This window comes from Anser brachyrhynchus, assembly GCF_964034855.1.
Source record: "Anser brachyrhynchus genome assembly, chromosome: 6".
Classification (NCBI taxonomy): Eukaryota; Metazoa; Chordata; class Aves; order Anseriformes; family Anatidae; genus Anser; species Anser brachyrhynchus.
This window is the reverse complement of record NC_137700.1, coordinates 37,365,139-37,378,795: the sequence shown is the minus strand read 5'-3', so window position 1 is coordinate 37,378,795 and position 13,657 is coordinate 37,365,139. Positions and strand designations below refer to the sequence as shown.

Genomic DNA, 13,657 nt, shown 5'->3' with positions numbered 1-13,657 from the left:
TTACTCAAGACCACTTATGAAAAAAAATAATTCTGGCTGTGATTGTGTGAAAGTCAACAATACAGCCCGAGACCAACTTCAAACCTAATGGTGCTGCAATTTATATAAGTATACTGTAATACATCAGATGTTAATTTGTGAATATTAATCACTACAATGTTACAGGTTCTTTTTAAAATGCATAGGTACAGATATCCTATGTCCCTTTTTTGCTACCAGTACAAAAATGATAATGAAGACAAATCAAAGACATTAGAGTCTACTGTGAGACAAATTATAGTCATCCCAGCTGTTAGGGAGCTCTTTTTTTCATGAAGAAATTAAAGGTGTTTCTGGGTTAATAAAATGTTTTTTACCCTCATAGAAAAGTGGAAAAGTTCATATATTTTTTTTAATTTTTAATGTCATGATATATAAATAGCATTTCACTGCCTGGAACGATGGCATAGAATGCTGGAATTTCTGTGATCCTTCTTGCAATAGTGGAAACAAATTAACAGGAGTTACTGTTAATTTAGGAAATCATTCAGACACTTACGAATACTTTCTATGTGGAAAATATTGCTTTATATACTGCCTTACTCAGGTAAAGCCAGGAAAAATATAATTCCACTCTGCCTACTTTGTCTTTATCAACCAAACTGATTGTGATGCCCGCTATAAATTCTTCTCTGCGTGTGCTGGAGTTCTGAGAACTAATATTAGAATAAAATGCATCTTTCTCGGATGAGAATTAAATGTAAATTATTTTATAAAGGAAGGAATACCACTGAGAAGAAGTATTAATAGCTTCCATATATTAGTCCCCAGTGAAGTTGTTTGATTTCTTATACAAAGAATTTGAAATAAGAAATCCCTAAATCCATGTTGAATCCCCAAAGACCTGATTAAAAACTGTTTTTTTATTTGTTTACAAAAAAAAACCAACCAATTTACTCTTTCCATAAACACACTCTTTAATCCCATGAAACCGTGATAAGCTTTTTAACTTTTATATCCTGAAGTTTTAGTTTAAGCATGTTTCCCTCACCTAATTATGCAGATTTTGATTGAAAACTGTAAGGAAAACTGAAAGGAAAAGATTGTCTTAGTTAAACCATTTTGTCGTTATGGGCATATTAGTTTTAATACAACAAGCTGTAGAAATAAATCGGTATTTTGCCCGCTCTCTGTTCTTAGTTTGCTATGTAACATCACCTGCCTCAGAAAGGACACGACATTGAAACTGATTTTTAAATCTTGAAAGTAAGTTTTTGAGGCTTTTGGTTGGTAACAAATATGATTACAGTAAGACCTAGGGCTTCTGTCAAGAATGACCAGGAATGTTACAAAGAATAGGCTGCATCAGATAATTATGCGGCCCCAGCCTCTAAGTTCATGTTTCTGATATGTTCAAAATTAAGACACGTTTTTCAAAATAAAAATGGAGCTTCTATAAATACAGTTTTGATGGAATAATAAAAATAATAATAATAAAAAATAAATAATTTCTGCTTTCTGCCATTTGTTTAGAAGTAGAAAATTGCCTGTAATTTCTTTTTACAGAAAATGCAATTCAAGCCTTTGGCAATGGTACTGATGTGAATGTGTGGCAGCCAATCTTACCAGTACAGACCACCACAGCCACAACTACAACAGCTTCCAGACTTAAAAACACAGGTTCAGAGACCACCAACAATGAAATACCCGCCCACAATGATTCACCAGCATGTGCAAACCTGCAGGTAAGAAAGTCTTGTAATTTTTGCGGTACATAAAAGAAAGGTGTTCATGGATATGTATGCAGAGTAGTTTCCTGCTCCATGAATAAATACCTGCCTAATTTAGAGTATGTGTTTACTAGTTACAAGCCAGATACACTGTAAAATATCAGACACTTTTATTTTAAATAAGAAGCATGCATATTTCAGAATGGCCTTCATTGCCTCTCTCAGAGAAACAAAGCACAATATTTAATTTATCACAGGTTTGGATATGAACGTGGTACTGTCCAAACCCTGCCAGCATGTGTCAGATTAAATTAGTCTCCTGAGTAAACCAAATTTAAGGGGAACTTTGAATGTTAGCTAGCATGGGATGCTATGGGTTTTTTTTTGTTGTTTTTTTGGCTGAGTAGGTCTGGATAGTAGAGAATATGGGGTGCTACATGGTGAGGAAGCTGGATAAACATGCAAGCTATTTTGGATCAGGTGCCTTCCTGAACTGAGCTCAAAGCTGTGATATGATTTTGGCCAATGGCTGCAGCCATTTCCTGTAGTGCTTCAATCAGCCTGTTTGTGGTGTGTCATTGATTCTGGATTTTAAAGAGGTTCATCGCCTGCTGAAGGCAGTATATGCAGCCCTTAGAAAGCATTAAGAATTTTGGCAGGAGAGAACTGCAAAATCTAGACAGGAAAGATCATGAAGTAACAGGCAATGTTGATTAACATTCTTCCAAGGCATTACTGAGTCGCAAAGTATATGAGGTTAATTGTAGATGGTGTTGAGTTTAGGACCTTCTGTTTTAATTCGATTTTTCATATCTGTACATTCATTATTAGTTAAGCTTTATAAGTTACTGACGAGAGAAAGATAGTTGTAGGCACTCTATTTCCATATGCAGTAGTCATTTGACCAAATGAAATATGCTAAAAAGAAATGTAATCTTTTAAGCCTGGAACTTGGAGTATCTTGCATCTGAAGCAAGAACCTGATGGAATATTATTAATTCACTTCATGTTGTATTAAAAAGTTTTACGGCAGAGATCACATTTTCCTTCAGTATTTGTACAGTCATACACTTTACACATAGAATAAGGCCTCCAGATGCTCCTAAAGTACACAACTACTAAACCGAAGAAGTAGCAAGGGATCACAAATCCCATTGGTTTCAGTTTGATTTGCAAATGTTCCTCAAACCTGAATAGATGTTCTGTTGTTCTGAAAACAAATGAAGTTCTTCCCCCTGTCCTCCCTACCTTATGCCAGTTACTCTGGCATTTTGAGGTCATGTCGCACTCGGATTTATCAGCCCTGGTTTGAAGGTGTGCTGTGACTTCAAGTACACCCCAGATATACTTGACGCAAGAAGTAAAGCTCTCCAGGGAAAACAGCTTCATTTAAATAAATTATCTGCTGTTTTGTAAAACTACAGATATGCTGGCATTAAAAGGTCACTGAAGTTACATGAATCACACACTCTTTTTTTCTTGTGAAATACAACATTCTGGTGCTAGCTATTTTCTTGTGTCAGAATTGAACCATGAAGAACAAAGCTTTTACATTTCAGTGGATTTTTCAATAGTAACTTGCGAATAGAGCCAAAACAAGCCCACACTTTTTTAAAGAAACCTATGTTTATTGGACAGTGTGGTGCCACTTTGCATGTGAGACTTAAACCTCAGTTCAAATTTTACAAAAGAACTGGAGGCATTCATACTGCACTTGGAGAAGCATATTCATTCCAAGGCTCTCCTCCCATGAAAAATATGTCTTTGTAGTATTTTCAAAACATGAACTAGTGCTACCAAAAGCAATCTGAAAGGCTTTGTTATACACTTAGCATTTGAGCTGAAAATTTCAAAAAGGCAATCTAGCTTAAATATTGTGAAAAGTAGAATTAAAAAACATTAGCCTTAGTTCAAAAAGACAGTGACAGAGAGGGAATGGGGAGGTGATCATTGAGATGCTACAAGGATGCATATCCTAGTTAGTGGATTTAGAAATGCAGTAAAGGAAGAAAGAGCAGGAAGTGATTGATTAATACAGATTGCTATAGAAATAAATACAGTAAGGGAGGAAAGAGCAGGAAGTGATTGATTAGTATAAATTGCCATAGAAATGAACAAATACTAACCTCCTGAGGTTGTAAAATACAGGACATTAACCCAATCTGCCAAGAGTGTCACCAGCGGAGCAATTTTTGTTACATTTTTTTCTGACTTGTTCACAATAGTTGTATGAAAAGCAGGAATACAATAATGGTTTTGTCATTCTGCCATGTACTCCAGCACACAAGCCTACTTGGGAATTTGGAATTGTTATGAGTGCCTAAAGAAAATACGCGATTTGTTTATCTGAACTCAGTATTTATTTTGAATGCCTGTTGAAGGTTTGGATTTTAAAATAATTTTTGCTTTAGTGATGCTACTTAGAAATGGTTCTTCATTTCACATTAGCATTGCTACAGTTCTAATTGATGTAGAGAAATGTTGATTTTTGTTGTATGCTTATTTAATGTTTAAATATGAATGGATTTTTGTACTACACTATTTTTTCTGTCCCTAAATTAAATTGGCACTCCATCTGTGCCAAGAAGATGCTTACCTTCATCAGGAGTCCTATAAACTCTCCCATAAACCTGGCTCCTAAGTTTGCTAAACACAAAGAATAAATAGTGGTTAGCTCTATATAAATGTAAATTCAAATATTTTGAGGTGCTTGAAGTCTAGCAAAGAATCCTCAGCACCATGTTAAAAAATAGTGTGAACAAAAAGGGAAAAGGTGAATGCCAACAGTGTGGTCCTTATACATCCACATTTTATTAAGCAATTGTCATTCCTATCTTTTTTTTTCCGATAGCTGCACTCCAACTTTTTCTACTTAACTGTCACATTTGTTTGTCTTTCATTCTCGGTTGTAACTGGTGTTTAGAACGTCAGTCAAAAAACGGTTATGGCTTTCAGTCTCACACTCTACCATCACTGCTTGAGCCATCATCTTGGATTATGTGAAAAGGACAAAAGAATGACTTTGGAAGTGTAGTCACTCCATGTATTCCTCAAGAAAAATGCTGCTTCTGCATTTAAGGAAGATGCATGGAAAAGAAAAATAATAATAAACTTCAAATGATAGATTAGATTAGATTAGATTAGCATCATCAGAAATAAATAAAAAAGTAAGACTTTCATACTGGGCTTGCTATAATATTTTAGAAGACATTTTGCACATGACTAAAAAAGAAAGGAATCAAGATGGTTATGGATGTTTCATTCTATTTTTGTGCATTGACATCTGTCAACTCCTTAGCCAAAGCTATATACTTTGTTTCCTCATGTTTATTATAAATGTCTTGATCTAGGTAACCTTAGCTCAGCATTTAGAGGGAATGTAAGGTTTTCGTGCTTTTGATGACGTGCGAGCAGTACACACATATAACTGAGATATGTGGCCCTTCAGACTGAAGGCAAATATTTTTCTGTTGAGTGCAGTATGTGAATGTCTTTGTACTCTCAGCAGCAGAATTCCTACCTCAAATTTATGAGATAGTATTTTAAAAGCTCAAATATTCTGTGGGGAACAAGGAAGAAAAGAGAAATGCAGATACTTAAGTATGTAGATTCTTTGTATTTGCTGTATGATTTGGGAGTATTTAGAGCAGTGTGGATCATATCGCAGGCTGTTCTTCCACAATTTCCATAATTCCACATAAAGCTGTTACTTTAAGAAGAATGTGTTATGGCAAGCCTTAGGACAAAAACAGGAGACAGAGCTCACAGTTCTCTGAGACTAGAACTTTAGCATGACTGAGACTGGAAATTGTGCTTTTAGCTTGTAGGTCTAAGCATTGCACATCTTCACCCCTCTGTCTGCTAATCCAGTGTTTGAAATACTGTCTGTAATTATCTAATGTAGCTTCCTGTGTGTCAAATATAATTATTATTATAAAGCATTGTGTAGGTGTTAAGAGAGGGTTAAAAGCTTCATTGTAGTGCTCTGAGGATCAAGACACAGCAGGTGTGGAGCTTCAGGACTGGTAATTGGGTGGTGGGTGAGCATAAACAGGGAACACAGGCAGCATGTAGGTGTTTTGTTGATGAGGGAATAGTACCACTGCTGAGACTGTACTCTGGAATAAAGACAAAGTGAACTTTATTTATCCCCAGTGAACTACTATCATCTAGTCCATATGGCTGGCACCCTCTCTTCCCCAGTCCCTCCATACAATCTGTGATCTTTCTGTTCCTTTTTCATTTTGTGAAAAACAAGCACTGTCCTTTCAAATGCCCTGCCTACCTTTCCCTTGGGAGACATTGTACTTGGACCTCTTCCTCCAGACATCACAATTACACAGAAAGTTCCAGTCTGGAGCAAAAGATGGACAAGAATATAAAACTCCCATTGCTGTGCCAGAACAAATTGGAAAAAAAAATAGAATATTGACTAAATGTTTCATATGAAAAGATTTAAATTTGCCTCCTGTATTTCCAGGATTAGCTGACATAATGGGGTCAGCCTGCTTGTTTGAGTGATTTACAGAACACCTATTGGCAGGTTTTCCTCTGAAAAAGCAACATCTTTAATTTGCTTTGGTCATAATTCTGTTGTACCTAAAGGAGTCTTGTGTGCTTTACGTGTTCAGATTAAAATCTGGCAGCTACGGATAATTCAAAGTTTCATCTTTAATTTTATCCTTCTAATTTGGATATCACTAAACAAAATCCTGTTTTACCAAAACAGATACTGTTTTGTCCGTTGATATTGATTTCAGCAAAGTTAATCCTGATTTGCTTCAGCAGCGTGGTAGACGGGGGTCCTCAAAAATGTACTCTGAGAAGTATGCAGTTCCCTGAGACTGTTTTCACTTACTCCATGGTTGTTGCGCCTTTTGGACAGGACTGCGAAGGTCAGGTCACTGCAGGAGAGGGTCAGGTCTCATTTTTCAGGCGTGTGGTAGTCTGGGTGTTCATTGGTGTGGAAGCAGTCGGCAGTCCTCCTGCATTGCTGTACAAACAGCGTACCTCAATGGCAGAAGGCTGCTTTGCAATTAACATGTACATACGTACGTGCTAATGGTCTGATTGTGTAGACTGCTCCCACTTGGAGCAAGGCTGCACTTACGTTCTTCAATGTCTTTGCCAAATAATTTCAGGACCACACAAGATGGATCATTTTCAAGCGTGTTGAAATCCTGCTGAAGTTCAAGATCTGATTAATATAGCTGATTAGTTTCTAAGTACAGAGAATCTTTTGCCTCTCCTTTGAACATCAGAGGAGCAGTTTGAGGATGTAGCCAAGTATCATACCCTATAGGCTCAGATGTATCCTATTAGTGTCAGTGTTGCTCTCAGGCATCAGCCATCAGTCGTCAGTAGAAAATTGTTCTCATTTACCAGCCTCGGTTGAGCTTCGTAGTTGAACATAGGTCCCCCTTGCAGGATCTGTCACAATTTTTGGAGTAAAATGTAGGCTAAAACTCTCCAGTGATAGAGAGTAATCGGCACAGATCTGTTACCATCATGAGCACTACTCAGATGTACATCATCTGAAGCTAACATTCATTCTCTTTGGCATATAGAGCTCTTTTTAAGACTCTGCCTTATATTTAGTCATTAGTCCTCAATGAAACATTTGTAATGTTGGAAGTTGGGTGTAATAAATTTCTGTTACTGAAGGATAGCAATAGCAAATTTATTTCTTTTATATATTAGAATTACAGTTTAAATTATTTTTGATTAATATGCTTTTCATTATACTGAAATATCAGGCATGTATACTGCTGGAGAGCATAGTACTTTACAATTATTTCATCAATGCTAAAATATTTTACAGTTCATTTTAAAAAAGTTTTAATAGTCTGAGCATCTTTAGTGTATTATAATAATACAGCCCTTTATAGCAGACTGTAAAACTCCAGACTACAGTTTTAGGAGTCGTGCAATTTTGTTTTATAGTTTAATAATTGTTCAATTGAAAATGAATATGAGGTTACTAAAAAACAATTTAATGACTTGCAAAAATACAATTTTATCAAAATGTACTCTACACCTTTACAGAAATTGAAATTTCTATGGACAGATTATAGTTTTTATGCTCGGAAAGAATTTTGCAAATTGTTGCTACTAAAAGCAGATGTAGCATATGCAGTGTTCCCCTAAGCCACAGTTGTTCCTACATTTCACCTCAGTATCTTCTTATAGGAATACCCACAAAAATTCAAAGTGCTAGAATAAACCAGAACAAGAATATTGGTTCACGTCAGATAAGCCAAATCAAGTTATTCATAGCCCATGTTATTACTTTATATGGTTATTCATCATATTAAAGGTATTCCTAACATCAGCCAGTTTTAGTTCTCAATCAAATATCTAGTCCATCATACATTTCCCTTCTATAACAGATAGCTCACTGTAGCCTGCTAAAAAACAGCCATAAAATAGAGCACAGTATTGTAATTTAATTTTAAAGCATAACTACTACTAGTAAAAATTCTAGGGCATTGCATTGTGATGGTAGATGTTTAATCATATTGTCTTTGGAAGTATAGTTCATAATATATTGTGCATTTATGGAACTTGACAGAGTTTTGTTTAAGACATATTGTTTGCAGTTAGCAAGTATTAGGTTTTGTCCATGACTCTGCTTCCATTCGTACACGTGCAAGTGAAAGTAACTCTGGATATGCCAGCAGGCTAATCCTGTTGCAAAGCAATTGCAGGCAAAAATGATCATGCCACCATGTTTCTAATGGAGTGGAGAACAAGAAAATAATTCTTGAAGTCTTTAGAACTTTTTTATTTTTACAGCAGTAGTTTGTGGAAGTCCTGCTGACAGACCAGAATCCCATCAAACTATAGATATTCTGCAGGCTTGTAATGAAAAGATACTCCTGACCTTGAAGCCCTAATTGCAGTTGACTTCAGTTAAGCCAAGCTATCACCTCATAGACTTCATTTATTCTCCAGTGCTCCAGAAACAATAAATATTTTACTGCTATAAACTGTGTTAATGTACTATGTTATCCTCAAAAAGTATATACAGAGATAATGAGAAAAACCAAAGTAGAAGACTGGTTCTACCTCAGATAATCAATACAGTTGTGGACATAGAGATGTTTCTTTCTAAAGTATTCACACAGTTTGATAGTTGCCAGAATGAATCAAGTTTTAACAAGTAAAATCTTAATCAATTCTGCTATTTTTGAAAAAAAAAAAAAAGTTACTTGCTAGGCAAGCAGAGGGATTTGCTCAAGATGCTGCCAATTTCATGAGTCTTCTATAATTGAAATGTGTTTTTTAAACTCCTTATTGAAGGACGTATTGATGTTTTTGACTTATAGTGTGGTGGTTTAAGACTAGATGACAGCATGGAGGCTAAATAATTTGGGATGCCAAAGCACTTTAACCACAGATGCATGCAATATTATGAATCACATGCCTCCCCCATCTTGTGGGGGATATGGTGCAGTGGAGATGAGAAATCAGGGCAGAGGCCAGCATAGCAATCGTGTGCACAACCTCTTCCTCCCGTGGGGGAGAAGGCTTATGCCTGGAGAGGGACCATGACATGTTGTATGCAGTCCTGGTGCAGGGTTGTGAGGTTTTCTTACGCTCCTTCACTGCTCCCTGAGATCCCCAGAGGTTGGAGAGATGGTTCTAGATCCTGGAGCAGGGTTGTGGGTCTGCCCTCCATGGAGTCTTTCCCAAATTCTTTGCTCTCTGATATTTTTGAGAGTCCTTATGTATGTGACTGGGTAGAGAATACCTCATGAATAACTACTCCATTCACATTGAACTATTGTTCTTTATTTGCTGTCGCCAGCATTGGCTTCTTGCAATCTGCTTGTTGTGGACACTTCTGGATACTTTTGCACTTCTTAATGATCCACAGGTTGCTTGAATAGTTTAGCTATCTACCTCCTAGTGTACACAACAACTATTCTGTTGTTTGGGGTGAGTGGTCAATTGTATTTCATCTACTGCTATAGCAAAGTGTTAAGTAAATGTTTACAGGCTTTTGCTCATAGCTCTGTCTGTTTTATTTTCAGTCCAAAATAATTTTAAAGAACATAAGAATGGGGTAGTATGCAGAAGCCCCTGACCTATTATGGTGGGTCCTGAACAGTTACCAGGCAAATGGAGTTCTCCACAGGACAACACAGACCTCAAGAGCTTTATGCATGTGTTTAATTATCTATTACTTGGTAATTTGTGCTGTTCAAATTGTCTTGTTGCTGGTTTTAGCTGTGTCATTATTGAGAATATCATAGAGTTAAAACATTCTAGGAAGATGTATGAATTTGAGTATAGAAAAATGACCTGATGTTACCCAGTGGATGAAGGTGGGTTTGAAGACATTTAACATAATCTCTCCTTTTATGCCAGAATTAAATCATATAGTGTTGCTTTATGCTTAAATATTGCTTTAAGCATACTTCCAGCATCTTGCAGACCATGCCATTTGAGAAAGTGGATGCGGCAGCTTTGTTCATCTGCTTAGTCTCATGGCAACGTTACTTTCCCTGACACAGACCTGTAACCTTTCTTCTAGAGCTCTAAACGTCCTTGTAGTAGCATCAAAGAAAATCACACTGCTTTTAGAGAGAGAGATTCCCTTAAACTCATACAAGGAAAGCAGCTCTAAACATGAAGATCCTTTTTAAACACCTTCCTGTGCTTATGGAAACCCTCCTTATTTCAGAAAATAGAAAATCCCCTCTCAAGAAACAATAATCAAGACTAAGCCTGCCTATTTATGTGATTTTAGTTGCTAGCCCATTAGTCTCAATTTACAGGCATACCTACTCCATCTCAGAAACCTCGCTTCTAGTTAACCGTTAGTCTTTGTTAGTCTTTATACAATCCTTTTCCTATCTGTCCTTTCCTCTTCCTTTTTTTCCTTTTTTTTTTTTTTTTTTTTGTCCTTTCTTTATGCAGACCCACTTTGAATCTTTGGGTACTCAGCTGACTCATAGACTCATTCTGGTATGAAATTTATCACTATAAATTTTTCTTTATTCCCTGTGTCTGACATAATAAATAAATAAAGATTCAGGGAAAAACAAGAAAGGCTGCAGAAGACCAAGCAGAAGGGATGTTGAGGCCATACAGCGTAGGGGGAGTGCTGTTGCTGGCTTTGCTGCCTTGGAAGCTACTGTGGGGAAAGGGGAAGGGGCAAGTGTGTGAGGCCATGTGGGGATGCAAGAAGAGGTTGGAGGGGGTCTGTGTTTTGGTTTAGGAAAAAGTCAGAAGCAATCCTGGTTCCTTATCCGTGATCAAAGACAGTACTTTGCCTCCCTCTACCAGTAGCAAACCCAAGTATATGAAGAATGTTTATGCATATAAAGTTATTTAGTTTGAGTCTATAGAGGCAATCGCATAACCTAATAGAATTCTGGTTTTGTTTACACGTATAAAAGTGGAACAACTCCACAGTTGTGTACAATGCAATTATCCTTAAGGTTATGTTGTAATTATTAGTTACTTGTAGGTACATATGTCAATCTTTGATCTTTATATGTAAACCATAAACTACTGTTCTTAAAAAAAAAACCAAACACACAAATATACCAAGGCTCACAGTTATCATGCAGCAGATCTGAACAAAAACATATCAGCAATAATAAAGATTATTTTTTAGGAATACTTTCATCCTCGTAACCAACAACAAATGAAATATAGAATAGCCGAACTGAAACTAGAATGTAAGTAATCATTCTAAATATTACACTGGTGACAAAGCAGCATAGCTGTAAAAAGAGCATACTGTTGAAAAACTGTAGTTTGGAACCCTTTCCGTAGCGTACCTAAATCTTTCAAGTGGTCAGACCAAGTTTGTACGACAGGAAATGAAATACATCCTTTTAACCAAATTGGCTAACATATACTCTTAATAAAAATATTAATGATAACAGAACATCTGAACATAAATATATTTTTATTCTGCTTTTAACCTGTCTGCTCATTTTACTTATAGTCTTCACTGTAGATTTGTAATCAGATACGGGAAATAAATCACATCTTTTATCTCCTGCTTACTTTGTATCCCTGTGACTTCTAATCAGCTGTCTCACCTGAATAATAGATCTCTAAGTTACCCTTAAGCCATCTACTCTACAATGTTTTTCAACTTGCTATTGAGTTCCAGAACAGAAGATGCTGTCACCCATTTCAGTTCCTTGTCTTCAAAATCAATGGGAGTTCAAAATGTTTATTTCAGCCTTTACTTTGGAGAATGAGAGCCTAGCTGTTTCACACCAAATTGTAGTTCTAATCAGTGGAGTTGGCCTAATAATCCCACCTCAGGTTAAGTCCTCCGTTGTGCTTAGCTCTTTCTGTGAGCCAATTTCTGTGATCTTTTAAACAGACTAGATGTTGTGCATAATGCAGGATATTTTTTCACAGGTTTGCTCAGCATGTATCCTGACGAATTATAGGATTATCCTCCCTCATGTCTTTCTTAAAACAGAATTAGGTATTCAGGGCAGTAATTTACTAAATACTGTATTACACAGTACTACTTTTTTTTTCCAGATTGACATTTTCAGAAGCCTCAAGTTGCCTCTAATTCAAGGCCAGATATGCATTACCACATGCACATAGACATTTGAATGTACTGAATTCATGCTCAGATTTGAAATACGTGCAGTCAGATTTGTTATGTGCATGGCAGGCAAGATGTGTACCAGCTTGGACCTAAATAGCTACCTGCAGCTGTAGTAATCTGATTCATGCAGTGATTTGGGTAAGTGGGTGTATAAACTAAGCATGCACGGGTGAATACAAAGCAGTTACAAGTATGAAAACTTGTTCCTAAATCTATGTCTGCACAAATCCTATGTATGCATGTGTAGAAGTTGTTTAATCAGAACTTTTCTGATCAACAGTGTTCATTTAGTATTTTTTTTTTACAATGGCTTGCTCTCTTCTAGAAAAGGTAGTGAATCAAGAGTTGCAGGTCTCTTAAGTTAAATTCTTGAAGAGTATTGGAAATAAATGTTCAATGTCAGTGTGCCATTTTCCACCCTTCAGTTGCATATGCGCTGTACTTACCCACTTCTGAGGGCAAATTTAGGGATTTGTTCCTGCAGGGAACTTCCTGTATTCAATTTCAGAAGTCTAATGTGAATTCAGAAGTTGTTCGTTTATCGTATTTTGAACTCCATTAGTTAGGCATATTCTTGCAACTATGTGCAGAATCATGCTGTCATCAAGAGTCAGCCTAACCCCTATTACTTCTAATTAAGATTTCCTGATTATTCTTAAGCATTCAGTCATGGTTATTTGCAGATGAGAAATCCCGATTGTTATAAGCACAACTGAAAAGGTTTAGATAAAAACCACACACAGTTTATACCCAGTTTATGAGCTTAATGAGGATACTTATGAACCATTAATTAAGCAGAGGCTTTTCACCTTCAGGCTGATGACTGAGATACAGTGTTGTATTTAGAAGCAGTACGGACAACTCTGGTAAGTGCCCTTAGTGGGAGAGCCCTGTTCTTTGGAAGCTGAGCATCACATGGATAGCCCTTGAAATACAGGTTATGCTGACTCATGCCAGTGTAACAGGAGACTGGACTCTGGTGTTTCATGAACATTTAAAGAGAGCAACTGGCAAAGTTGCAACTCCAAATAATCTCTGAGCCAGTGAGACGCATCTGCTCGTATGCGCTGCAATCCACATTCATCGTCTGCTGCCCTTTGTTACTACAAAGCCTGTTTTACTGCAATTATGTTCATCCATGCACAGCATATCAGAAATGCTATGTCCTATTCTGTCAGTGAGTGTGAACAGCATAGTGATACCCCAGATCCCTTTTTGATGCTGTTCTCAAATACTAGAGAGGCTAATTCCATCCTGGCCACTAAACATGGCATCTTTTCAATATTTTAACTCAGTTGTCGCTGGGACAGCTCAATACACAGTATAAGTCCAGGTGTGCATATGTGGTCTTCAT

At 36.7% G+C, this 13,657-nt stretch overlaps 1 protein-coding gene across 5 annotated transcripts in view; it reads left to right on the top strand.

The window, feature by feature from the left end:
• The window catches only part of GFRA1 (GDNF family receptor alpha 1), a 147,634-nt gene that overhangs the window by 112,501 nt on the left and 21,476 nt on the right, over positions 1-13,657 (top strand). For all 5 annotated transcript variants that reach the window (XM_080597630.1, XM_080597631.1, XM_080597629.1 and 2 more), the window contains one exon: positions 1,546-1,724. In XM_080597630.1, the coding sequence (XP_080453756.1) occupies positions 1,546-1,724 (179 nt within the window). The remainder of the gene's footprint in view (positions 1-1,545; positions 1,725-13,657) is intronic.